Genomic DNA, 12,853 nt, shown 5'->3' on the forward strand with positions numbered 1-12,853 from the left:
ATTAACAACCATTAACAACCATTAATAACCATTAACAACCATTAATAACCATTAACAACCATTAATAACCATTAACAACCATTAATAACCATTAACAACCATTAATAACCATTAATGCAGCTAATTCAGATTAAAGAAGCCAGAGAACAAAGAAACCAGGTCAGCCTGTCACAATAGATCAATTAGAAATAATGATTCCATTTGGATGATTTATCGTTTTGAATCTTCAGCCTGGTGTTTTGGTCTCATCTAAAGATTTTTTTAACAACAGTTTTGTTTACAGGAGCTTCATAATTCATATTATTTGTTGTTTCTGTTTCTTTGTGTTAAGTGTTTAGTAGAGTTTAAACTTTATAGATCGTTGAGAATGTGTTCTTACATTAAATTATCTGAAAATAGTCTTTAAATGACAATATTATCATTTATAAGCTGAGGGAGAATTTAGCTGCCGGACCCAGTATTACAGCACGAACCACAAACGAAGCTGCTGGTTTCAAAGGATCATCACTGGACAGGAACAGTAAACCGTAAGATCAGCCTGTAACATCAGGAAATGTGTCTCAGACTCAAACATACAAACCTTTTCTCCTTGGATTCCTGCAGGTCCTCGTCTTCCCTGGAAAATAAAGACTTCCTGCTCACTTTAAGTGCAATAAAATATGGAGTTTTGTTCTTTAAATGCTGTAAAATACGTAGTTTTGTTTAACGTTAAGGCCTACAGGAAGTCCAGGGGCCCCGATCCGTCCTGGTTCGCCCGGCTCTCCTCTATATCCACTTTGCCCCTGAAACAACAAGCAGTGGTTCAGTTAATCCAACCCAATGACAAGAAGAGCTGCAGGAGCCATTTCTCCATCTTCAGTTAAATGTTAGAATTTTAATTATTTAATTTATTTTTACTATTTACTTTCTGGTTAATTTATAATTAGAATTTTTGTTTAATTTTAGTTATTTATAATAAGTTTGCTGACTAGTAATTTGTTTAATTAGTTAATTTCAGTTTGGGACGTTTTGGGACGTATAATCCGTCGTCATTAGGGAGTTCTTTACGCTTGTGGGGGTCACATGGTTTGTTACCAGTCACTTTGACAGTCAGTCAGTCGGTGAGACAATCATGTATCCAAACAACAGGTGAAGTTTTTCATGCTTTACCAGAAGCTATGGCGTAAATGAACAGACTGTATTTTTGGCTTTGGATCCTTTTGGAGCGATAAGCCAGAAACCTGCAGGGCATCAAGTGGCTATTTGAGTTGAATTCACTTTGCTTTGATCACCTTGAAGTTTTAAGTTTTTTATTTTGGAGTTTCTGGACAAATAGTCACTACAACAATAATAACAACAACAATAAATAGTGTACCTCTCTGCCGGTTGGCCCTTGTCGTCCCGCTGCTCCTTTTATTTCCTGCCTGTAGGGAATCACGACCGAGTCTCCCTGAAGTCAAGCGCAGTTTGAATCCTTCATTAATGAATGAATCATTGCAGATCGAGCCGAGTATCTGCAGGCTGTGAGTGAGGCTCACCTTCATGCCTTGTGGCCCTGGGGGCCCCTGAAACACACGCACACTGTTAGCTGTAATGTCTGGTTTAATGTGTTTGACTTGAACCGAGTGAGTGGACGTACTCGTGGTCCCGGCGGTCCTGAAGGTCCAGGAACCCCTCGGTAGCCGGCCTCCCCCTGGCAGACGACAGCAGGCCTCATTCTGTTAGGACGCTAACAAGCTATCAGCTAAGTGTTCACTTAGCATTTCAGCGTTTTGCTAACTTTGAAACATTTGTTGCTCTTAGCTTCTACTAAATTATTTTTCGGATACATATTAAAGCGCTGCTTTGTAAGCTTTCAGTTGAATAAACCTTAAAATAATCTCTCACTGATAGCTGAAGGGTTTACGACGGGTCAAGACGCAATTGGTCGACTCGGTGATCGGTCGACTCTGTGATGGGACGCTACATACAGCATTCTGTAACCAGTCTTCCACTGTGTTCAGCTTTAGCATTAGCTTCTGGTGAGCATCTAGTTGGCTTAGCTGAAGTAAAGCTTATGATTTAAGGTTGGCACAACAACGTTTTGGTTAGCGGTGCCCCCTGCTGGGCTAATGCAGGGGAGAAGCTGCAGCGGTAACTCATGTGGATCACAAATCTTTGTCACAGAGTCTAAAAACAGGATTGTTGGATCCTAAAAGTCCCAGATTGCTTAGCTTCAAATAAAAATATGGTCTGAAAACACAAACCTAACTAGATATGGCTGTGGCGTACTTCAGGGTTCGGCTGAAGACTCTGCCGTTCCCTTTAAATCAGTGGTTCTTAACCTTTTTGGAGGTACCGAACCCACCAGTTTCATATGTGCATTCACTGAACCCTTCTGTAGTAAAATATGATTTTTTTTCCAAATTCTAGTTGGGTCACCCCATGATCACTAAGTCTTCTTAAAAGGTAGAGTCTCTGAGAACAGTTCTTCAAAATATAGTCAGTGTTTTCAGCAAAGTTGAGCTGACTGTCCAGGAACGAGCCAAGGTATTTAAAATCTGCCACAGTTTTAACAGGTTGGCCATCTAGAGAAACTGGAACCACTTTAAGGTCTTGTTTAGATCATTTAATTAGCTCTACATTCTTAAGAGAATGAAAAATTAATAATAAATAATAAAGACTTTGCGGTATTCTGATTTAGTAATGTAATTATATTAGTTGTGTTACCACCCCCACGCCACTAGAGGCAGTAGGAACCCCGAAAAGATGCGACTAAGGAGCAGATTAAAGACACAAGTTCAAATCCATGCTAAGAGTGGAGCTCCTCCAATCAGTGCTCCTCCACAGCTCTGATTGGCTCAGCAATGTAACGTGATCCTCTGATTGGCTCAGCAATGTAACGTGATCCTCTGCAGCAAGTGATGGCAAAGCGGGGCGTCATCACGACTTTACAGTGTGTCTTTACCTCCGCGGCAGAGGCTCCGCCTAACCCCTGATTTAAACTCTGAGTGGGTCAGAAAAGGGACCAAACCAGCCGCTCCTTCTCTACGCTGATGATGAACTTGTTTATCTTCCTGACACCCAAAAACTGCTGAGTTTAATTTCTTCACACACTTTCTTTAAGTAGTAAAATGTGAACTGCAGCCAAACTTCAACTTCTTTTTGAGTTGAAATACATTTTGATGATGTGAGTAAATTTGTTGTTGTTGTAAACCTCATTATCATAACCTTTAATCTTCACATTGGGGAGCCGATTGTGAAGTTACAGTCTGAATTTAACAGCAATAATTTGGGTTATTTAGCCTGTCAGAAGAGAAACAAATTAGTCAGTTCTTCAGTCATATTTTCAACATGGTTTCAGTTTATAAACATCACAGCTTCAAGCTAATCATTTAGTTAGCATGCTAACTAAATGTGGGAAAAATCTGACTATGTTTGCCTTGGTTTCCTTTTTCTTCTTTGACATTTTAAATTTTAACGTTGTGAAGACTTTACAGGCACAGTGCATGTTCAGATCTAGGGTTTTTATTTCTATGTGAAACTGTCTTAAATGACTTTTTGTAGGAATTTAATGTAAATAAGCTGCATTGGGTCAAGCTGGACAGAATCAGTTCTGAAATAAATCCATCTGTACTTTTGTCCCGTTGCATCCTGGGAGTCCGGGTCGACCCATTGGCCCTTCATGCCCAGGAATCCCCTGAGAAATAAAAACTGAATCATTATCTCAGCAACAGAGCAGAAAATGTATTTTATCAAAAACTAGATAGTGACTTTATTTTAAATAATCGTTTTCAAATGTTTAGCAAATCCTTCAAATGTCTGTTAATTGTTTTAGAAGTCATGATTGCTTTGTTCCTTAAGACTTACTGGGAGACCTGGAGGTCCTGGAAAACCTGGTATTCCAGGAAGCCCCTGGAAATAAAACAACAAAATATTAACTGGAGGATTAGAGCTACTGTAGATTCAGGTACATTTCCACAAAGGTTTTTGAGTTTTTTGAGAAAAAACTCAAAAACTTTTAGATTAATCTCAGAAATGTTCAAGAAAAAAACTTTCTGAGCTCAAAGTTGAAAATTTAGGAAATTTTTGAGTTTTGAATCTCAGAAATTTCCAAGTTTTCTCTTGGAAATTTTTGAGACTAATCACAAAGTTTTGGCAATAATTTATTCCTTCTTTTACTATTGTTATTTTTATTTTTCGTTATCTACAATGGCCTCAATCCGCCATCGAGAAACATAAAGATTCCAGTTCGATTCCAGAGGTTCAGTTTGGTTCTGATGTCGACTCCAAGATGTTTGACCTCAGCTTCATCATCATCATCATCGGTCTTACCCGAGAGCCCTTCATTCCTCGACTGCCTGCATTTCCCGGGTTACCCTGAGCAAAAGAAAGAGCAGATTAGATCATCCATCCATCAGAAACAAAAAGAAAAAGTTTCTTTAAATAGTCCAAATTCAAGCTGCGTAATAACAGTAATAATTATAAAAGGATTTTACCGTTTCTCCTGGTGACCCTAGGTGACCTTCGCTTCCAGGAAATCCCATTACTCCAGGAAGTCCTGGGTCTCCTGGGTGTCCTGCTTCTCCCTGACGACATAAAAACAGGTGAAGTTCTCCTTCTGTCCACTGAGGGGCAGCAGCGCTCCTGAACTCAGTGTTTGTCCCGAGTCAGAGCGAGATTTTCCCTCAGCTGCAGGGGAACAGATGGACGTTTCATGTTCAGCCAACAGGAACCAGGCCGTTCAGGCATCAACACCTGGGTGGTCCCAGGTGCCCCACCATGGACCAATCAGGCAGCAGCATCGACAAACCGCTGCACACCTCACACTTTCATTCTGTTGATCTTTTTACAAGAGAGATGAATAGAAAGGAAGTGTGATAAGATGAGAGCGAATTGCCAATACATGCAGAAAATGACTGAATGTGGTGATAAAAACACATTCATTCCCGTTTCCATGCATCACATGTTGACCCCGTTTGACCCCGTTGGACCTGGAGGTCGCCCCATGGCGGCACGGCAGCGCCCTCACAGACACAACAGCAGCAGATTAAAATTGTTTTGCTCTCCGTGTTTGAGGCTGAGCTCATTTATCAGACCTGAGATTTGATCTGATGTCTGCAGCGAAAGCATCATTTGCTTTCAGTCTGGTTCCAGACAACTATCTGTGCATCTGCTGCAGAGCCCACAGCATCACCGCCGCTGCCTTACCAAGACACTGTTTGGAAAATGTTTGTTCAGCAACAGAACTGCTGATTCTGGTCCGATTAATCCGCTGAGAGCAGCAGAACATTTCCTCAGGAACATTCGGACTAAACTCAATTCTCTAACATTCTAGACAATAACATCTTATTGTCCAGAGATGTGGAACTTTATTTGAAGCTGCTGTTTGTAACTTTTATAAAAATTGTTTTTTACATATTTGTTGAAGCTGTCATCATGTTGTGACAGTTTAATATTAGACAGATAATTCTCTGTTTTCTCCCAGCACTAACTGTAAAAATACACAGCTCAGTCAGAAACAACCAATCAGAGCCAGGGCGAGGATCTTGGTGCTGTCAATCATATTTGTGTATGAGCTCCTCACACCCTCCTCTCACTTTCTGCTACACTACAGCTTCTGACAACGGCAGATAAACAGTTCTCCTAAAACAGTTGTTTCTCCGTCATTAGAACATTTAGCAGAGCATACATGAGGATGATTGACAGCGCTAAGCCCCTCCTCCTGACTCTGATTGGTAGTTTTTCTTCAGACAGTAGCAGCTCAGGGAGCTTATCTGACTCAAACTGTCACAACATGACAACAGTTTTAACAATAAAGTCAAATTTAGTTTTAAAAGTTACACTGCATGAAGCAGCGTTAACGTAGATCCTTCCTGCATCACTCTTCATCTGTTTTATTCCCATTAATTATAAACATTCTGTCTTAATGCTCAAATATAGAAGCACATTTTGTACATGTTTTAATAAAACAACTCAGTTGGACATTCCTCTGGATGTGACCACACACATAAATTTTGTGTGTTTATGTTGAAATTTTGCCCTGTACAGTTTTATTCTTTATATTTTACCTTTGTGCGAGTCTGTTTGCTGTGATTTCCTGTCAGGATATTTCCTTTACTTTATGTTACAGTAAGGTTATCAGCTGACAGCCAGAATAATCCAATTAGCTTATTAGAAATATTTCCCTTTGTCCATCCATCCATTTTCTTACACCCTCGTCCCTTAGTGGGGTCGGGAGGAGCTGCTGCCTCTCCAGCTAACATTCTGGGCGAGAGGCGGGGTCACCTGGACAGGTCACCTGGACAGGTCACAGAGACAGGCAGGACAAACAACCATGCACACACACACTCACCAATTAACCTGACAGTCATGTTTTTGGACTGTGGGAGGAAGCCGGAGTACCCAGAGAGAACCCACCATGCACAGGGAGACCTGGACCGGGAATCAAACCCAGAACCCTCTTGCTGCAAGACAACAGCTCTACCAACTCCGCCACTGTGCAGCCCTATTCATTTTATAGGGCTGCCTGGATGTTTTCTGAACTGAAGCCACATTATAGCCCCCATTTTAGAGGTGAAGGCTGTTCTAACCAACCTGGCAGAAACAAAAACGCTGCCGAATAAAATAATCTTTTAAAGAGATCTGCTCACCTTTTGACCTTTGACCCCCTCGCAGTGACAGCGGGACTTCCCTGTGCAGTGACAGACCTGAGGAGACAAAAACAGGCTAACTTTATGTTAGAACAGATAAAACTAAAGGTGATTTAAGCAGAACCAGCAGAGGTTTCAGCTTCACGTTCGTCTGACGTTTCATTTCCAGCTTAGCAACTGAAAAACGTTCCGACTAACAGAAAGAGCTAAAATCAACACAAACCAACATAAAATGTCCTGCAGAAACTGAAACAGGTCAGTCTTCAGAAAGGAGACGGCTCAGCGTACAGCGGCGACCTGCGGAGGCTGAGAGCCGCCGGCCGCTAACCATAGACATGAATACTAGACGCCTCATGAAGCGCTGAGTCCTACGTAGCAGCGTCCGCCATCTTGTATGTGGCAGCAGGGGATCGGCGCTCCTTTAGTCCTGTGCTGTGTGTTTCAACCGTTTTACGAAACCAACTGGATTCACTATTACAGGTAAGGATGAAAGATCAGAATTACTTTGCAGCCAGAAATTCGCTTCTAAACAACCGAGAAATATTTCCTATGTAGTTTAATTGGCCCAAAGTAACCGCTGATTGTTAGCTTAGCAGCTAACGTTTTCATACTGTTTTCTAATGAGGTGATGAGAAACCGCTGCTAGAGGAGAAGTTCATTAGAAACCAGAGGATTTAGTGAGGAAAGATCAGTCAGGATCAGAGCTGGAGCTGCTGCTCTTCAGTCTGTTTCCAGCTCAGCTTCTCCATGTCGGTATTTAGCTATAAAGATGCTACGAGTCAGAGCCCAACATGCTGAAAATGGCTTTTTATGAATGTCAAGGAAACATATATGTATTTTCTATTAACGTTTGGATCATTTCTCTTTTATCCTTGGCTTCAGCCTGTGAACCAGGACGTCTCAGAAGTCATTGAGTTCTCCCAGTGAGACCAGCAGACTGAAGCCTGTGACCAGTGTTCCCAGTATAATAAATAAATGTTTTATTCTTTCACTTTTGTGTATTTTTAAATATCTCAATCTGAAGTATTAGTGTATTAATGTAGCTTATATAATGAAATAAAAAATAATTTACTCTGTTGGAATTATTTTCACTCTTTGCTGTCAATAGCAGAGTTGACATTCTGTAATGCATATATTTTTCTATGGAAAAAGATACACTTTCTATCTATCTTGTCAAACAATTGTTTAATTGACAATTAAACATTTAAATGTCAAACAATTAAATGTTTAATTGTCAAACATTAAACACGTAGTTTAATGTTTGACATTGACAGAGTTATAAATCAAGTCATTTCTCAATGTATAAAAAATAAATACAAGAAAATTATTTATTTTTTGTCTTGAAATGTTAAATGTACATTAAATTATGGAATTATGTTCTTTAATTAAACACTGTAAAAGTGTCTGTTCATCAATGTCAATATAAAAATGATCAGAATAATTTCTATCAAATAAAAACATTGAGCTCTTTATTCAGAAATGCCCCGAAACAATTAAATAATCACATCAAAAGTTAGAAACTCTCTTTAGTCATTTCTCTGATTGCCAAATATATCAGGGTGTGTGAGAAAATGTGTCAATGACAGGAATGAATTTAAAATACTTTGTAGAACGGCACTTTGTGAAGTTCGGTCCATTTACCTGTATTAGCTTACTGGCACATATTCCACATTCAATATGGCGGACGCTGTGACGTATCTCAGCAACGGGCCGGCCCGCTCCATGAGGCTCTACATATTTATGTCTATGTCGCTAACGGCGACCTGCGGAGGCCGAGAGCCGCCGGTGTTATGGATCAACTGGTGGTGGCAGCTGGAAAAGACTGATGTTTCTGTGGGCGTGGCTTTTTAGGACCCCTTTACCGAAACAGGAAGTAAACAATGCAATAAGCTTAAAGAACTACAAATCTTTGCAAAAATACTATCCGATTCCGTAAAACAACCACTAAGATCTCGGGAATAACTAATTAGAAAGACTTTATTGGTCTAATATTGTATGTTGTCTTTTTTTTTGAAAAGTTAATCTGCAAAACCAAAACGTGTAAATTACGCAGAGCTTGTCCTGACTTATGTGTTGCTTCAGAGGTTGAAACTCGTCAAAGGAAGATCGAAACAGATCTCGATGTGGCATGAGCAGATCTCAAAGCAAAGATTAATCCCTGAAAGCCGACATAAATGTCGAAAAGCCTTGGGATTAAAAATAAAATGTTTAAAAAGATCGACTGGCTGTATATTTTTTCCACATATTCCTTATATTGTGATATTTCAAATAGGTATCCACAGAAACTATAGCGAAATCTTTTTAACTGTTTCTGTAATGCTACACTTTATTTCCTAGCTCATTTACAGAAGACATGGCTACCGCAGATCTATGTGGCAGTCATTTCTTCATTATTTTTGATATTTTTTCTCGTCTTTATTCTTTTCATCAAGTGACCGTAATTCTCAACCATATGAGACATCGCTGAAAAAACAATTGTCTTATATACTTTTACATCAGAAACAGGTTAAAATATTCACTCGAACTGAGATTCTGAAAGTGCCACCAATCAGTCCAGGCCTGGTTCTTAAAGCGCGGGGTGTCCGTTAGATGACAATCAGTGACAGGTTGAACATCGGACTCATCTGTCCTCATAGCTTGGTGGTTAAATCGGCGCTCCTGGAACTCAGCGACCGCTGGTACGAGTTTAGTTAGCATCGTCTGCTTCCCTTTTTGGACCAGTTTATTTTATTGTCTACAAAAATAAATATAATTCACTTGCCAACATTTTGGAGGTAGTGTTGTTTAGCAGGTTTGCCAGACAAACTTTAACTGTAAGAATATTGTCAGATTACCAAGGTGCACAGCTTTGCTTCTGCAGCCGAGTGAAGTCTTAAAGTGAAAACGAAATAATGTGGCTTCCATTAAATGAACAATGAATTAGTTTGCATGATATTATAAACTGTTCATATTTATTGATATGTTTGCAGAGCACGTCAGTCAACATAAGACTGAACAGACGTAAAATGATCACATTACTCTAACAATGTAGGGCGGTAGGACAAATTCTGTTTAGTACAGTCTTCCTTGAAGTGGGGTATATTTTAGAGACCTTTTAATGTATTCTTCAATGTTCCTTCATACCATTATGTTTTGAAGAGCTTAGAGAAAGTAGACATTTTCATATCTGTTTATTTACGTTTGTCGCGTTTTGATCAGGAAACGACAAAGCCACCTAATTTTTTACAAACATCTGCGTTGAGGACCCTGTTTGGCATCACTAGTTAATCTTAATGCGGCTCGTTCTGTTTCTAATTTGATTTCCCTTCGTCAACATCCTGCAAACTGTTTCCAAGTAGAGAACACACGGACACATACTGTAGATACGGCTCATAATCTGTTGGTGGTATCTGACAGTAATGTAGGAACGTTTATTATTATAATTTCGGCTTGTCAGTTTGGATATCACCACCAACAACATTAGCTGTTAACTTTATATCATTTAGATGAGATTTTATTACAGTACAACTTATCGACATTACTTGATATTCCTTTCTATTTGGACACGTAAACACCACAAGCAACACCATCAGGTATGCGAGTTAAATTTTATTAAATATGATGATAACCACCTCGTTGTTTAGCGACACTGTGGGTAGTAAGTCGCTATACAATGCGACACTTACTATTTACCTTTTCCTTTTTATGTAATGTAAGCAACTCGCATAACAGGAACTTGAGAGTCAATTCCAATGTTTTTCTGATCAGTGCTGGTTATAAAAAGCAGAAACTGTCCACTTAGGTTTACATTGCGGCTATTCATGAGTTAGAATTGATGTATTCTGGTGAACCTGAAAGTGAATGGGATTGTGTTATTCACTGATCTGGTTATGCTCAAATGCGGTTTTCGAAGCGCAGTGAATGCTGTTCTTTAGAAAATTGTTTTGAAACATAATTTTCAGATGCAACATTAAACATATAAGCGTCCAATGGGATTTATAGTAAAGTTTTGCGAACGGTTTTTTCACGCAAGTAGCATTTTTCAACAGGCATCGACACAGCCACCCACAATTTGGAAACATCTGCGGTGCGCATAGGTTTCAACCAGTTGATTTAGCCACCAGTTGATCGATAACACCGGCCGCTAACCTCAGAGACAGCGAGGAAAAGATGGCCGAAGCAAGTCAGAGAGACGAGGTGGGGTGAAGACATGACGACTTTTAAAAACAAAAACATGTATAATGAATTCTGTGGCCGACAAGGAACTAGTGAAGAGCAGCAAGTAGTTTAGCTTTGCCTAGCTTAGTTTAATATAGCTTAGCTTAATGTAGCTTAGCTCATTGGAGTTGTCTAATTTAGCTTAGCTCTTAGCATCCCCATTAGTCCGTCCTGTAGCAGAGAATATCCGTCCTGAGTTCGACACAAAAAGCAATATAATAAAATCATAATGTTACAAATATCACAAATAGAGACATGACAGAAAGCCACAAATTGAAACCGAAAAACAGAAACCTAAAATCAATAACCAGAACAATTTCAAACAATGTTCAACATAAGCAGCAGTCTATATTAAGCATGTAAAATGAAACGCATTCATTCAAATTAATATTTTATTATATATTACAGATTTCAAGACTTGGAAAAAGTTAAAATTTAAAAAAAAACCTTTTTATGGTCACCAATAAAAGTGAGCGATTTGTTCTCGCCTGAGTGATCCTGTTAAAAGAGAGCAGCTTAAGTAAATAAAGGAATGAAAATATTAAAAAAGAAATAAAAAGATGTGCAGCTAAAATAAATACAAATAATGAATGAATGAAAAAAATAAAGACTGGAGGCTAATATAAAACAGAAAAAATAAAAAGTAAAGATGAGCTGTTAAATGAATAAATAAAAAACAATTAAAAAAATACTAAATTAAAAATAGGAATGATGAGCAGCTGAAATATATAAATAATAAAAAAGATGGTGCGTTTTGGACGAGCTGAAGGTCAGAGGTCAGGCCATCCGCGGTGGAAACAAAAATCTCCAAGCTTTGATTTCATTCAGGCGTTTAGGAGAGAACATTGTGTGTTTTTCAAAGGAATGTAAATGTGGCAGTTATCACAGTTATCATCAAGCTGAGAGCCAGAGGCAGGAGATGCAGGAGGAGAGAACGGGTCCCGGAGCGGAGCCTTGAGGCACGCCTCCTGCTGAAACATCGGCTGTAATGGTGGCAGCTGCATTCAGCTCCTCCATAAAGTGTCTGCTGTGCATCGGAGCGTGCGTTCTCATGACGGCGGCGTCCCAGAGGCCAAACCCAAACACCTTCTGTAACCAGCAGGTGAAACTGTCCTCTTACTGCGATAACCAGAGGATCCCGCTCTAATCTGCTCTCTGCAGTGTTTGCAGCAACACGCCCCGCAACCTGGATAAAAACTCATGACGTTGCATTTTTTCCTCAGATTCACACGTCATGATTTTTATGAGGATTCATCAAATTTAGATGAATAAAAACGTCTTCAGTTTGAGTAAAAACCTAAAGTTATACACAGAAAGTTACTGCCATCCCTTTCCATCCTTAAAAGTAAACAAAGTTGAAGATATTTGGAAATATTTTTTTCTTTTATTTTTAATGTTTTTCTTTATTGTTCATTTTTCAAATTTTCTCTCTTGATTTTTCTTTTTTCTCTATTTTTTATTTATTTTTTCCTTTTAATTTTTGTCTCCATTTTCTTGATTTTTAACAATCATTTTAACTTTAATGTTTACATTTTTTGTTTTAAAACTGTTTCTAACTTCTGTTTTAGTTTGCAGTAGATGTTGGAGTCGTTTCGCGAGAAACGTCTGAGGTAAACCTACACCTGTGAGAAACGAATCGTGACGAAGGCCTGGCAACGAAGACACACCGACAACACGACCTACTGTCAGTTTACTGATCAAACCCACTTAAAACCAGTGTAACAACCGGAAGCTCTGTGTGTGTATGTGTGTGTGTGTGTGTATGTGTGTGTGTGCAAGCTCTAATAACAGCAGATCAGGACAAAGGGCTGACCCAGAAACAGATTAACCGAACCAACACAGAACCCGCCTGAGTTCAGAACCAGACAGACTTTAAGTCTGATCTTCTCTCTTCCTGCAGGATGTTCAGCGGAAAGGACAGACATATCGATGTTCCAGTTCTGAACCAGTTCCTGTTCTGAACCAGTTCCTGTTCTGAACCAGTTCCTGTTCTGAACCAGTTCCTGTTCTGAACCAGTTCCTGTTCTGAACCAGTTCCAGTTCTA

At 39.3% G+C, this 12,853-nt stretch overlaps 1 protein-coding gene across 2 annotated transcripts in view; it reads right to left on the reverse strand.

Annotated features, from left to right (window-relative positions):
- Window positions 1-12,853, reverse strand: part of col4a3 (collagen, type IV, alpha 3) — a 36,926-nt gene that overhangs the window by 20,342 nt on the left and 3,731 nt on the right. The window contains exons 1-11 of one of the 2 annotated variants that reach the window (XM_016681008.1): window positions 6,835-7,071; window positions 6,612-6,668; window positions 4,458-4,547; window positions 4,294-4,338; window positions 3,829-3,873; window positions 3,596-3,658; window positions 1,619-1,672; window positions 1,518-1,544; window positions 1,355-1,429; window positions 720-782; window positions 581-616 (exon numbers count right to left, since the gene is read on the reverse strand). In XM_016681008.1, coding sequence (XP_016536494.1) covers window positions 581-616; window positions 720-782; window positions 1,355-1,429; window positions 1,518-1,544; window positions 1,619-1,672; window positions 3,596-3,658; window positions 3,829-3,873; window positions 4,294-4,338; window positions 4,458-4,547; window positions 6,612-6,668; window positions 6,835-6,840 — 561 coding nt within the window. In that variant the 5' untranslated portion in view covers window positions 6,841-7,071. Of the gene's footprint in view, window positions 1-580; window positions 617-719; window positions 783-1,354; window positions 1,430-1,517; window positions 1,545-1,618; window positions 1,673-3,595; window positions 3,659-3,828; window positions 3,874-4,293; window positions 4,339-4,457; window positions 4,548-6,611; window positions 6,669-6,834; window positions 7,072-12,853 lie in introns of those variants that run through there. The other variant, XM_007570654.2, reaches the window with a different exon arrangement.

The sequence above is a fragment of the Poecilia formosa genome, unplaced genomic scaffold (genome assembly GCF_000485575.1).
Source record: "Poecilia formosa unplaced genomic scaffold, Poecilia_formosa-5.1.2 Scaffold265, whole genome shotgun sequence".
NCBI classification, from domain to species: Eukaryota; Metazoa; Chordata; class Actinopteri; order Cyprinodontiformes; family Poeciliidae; genus Poecilia; species Poecilia formosa.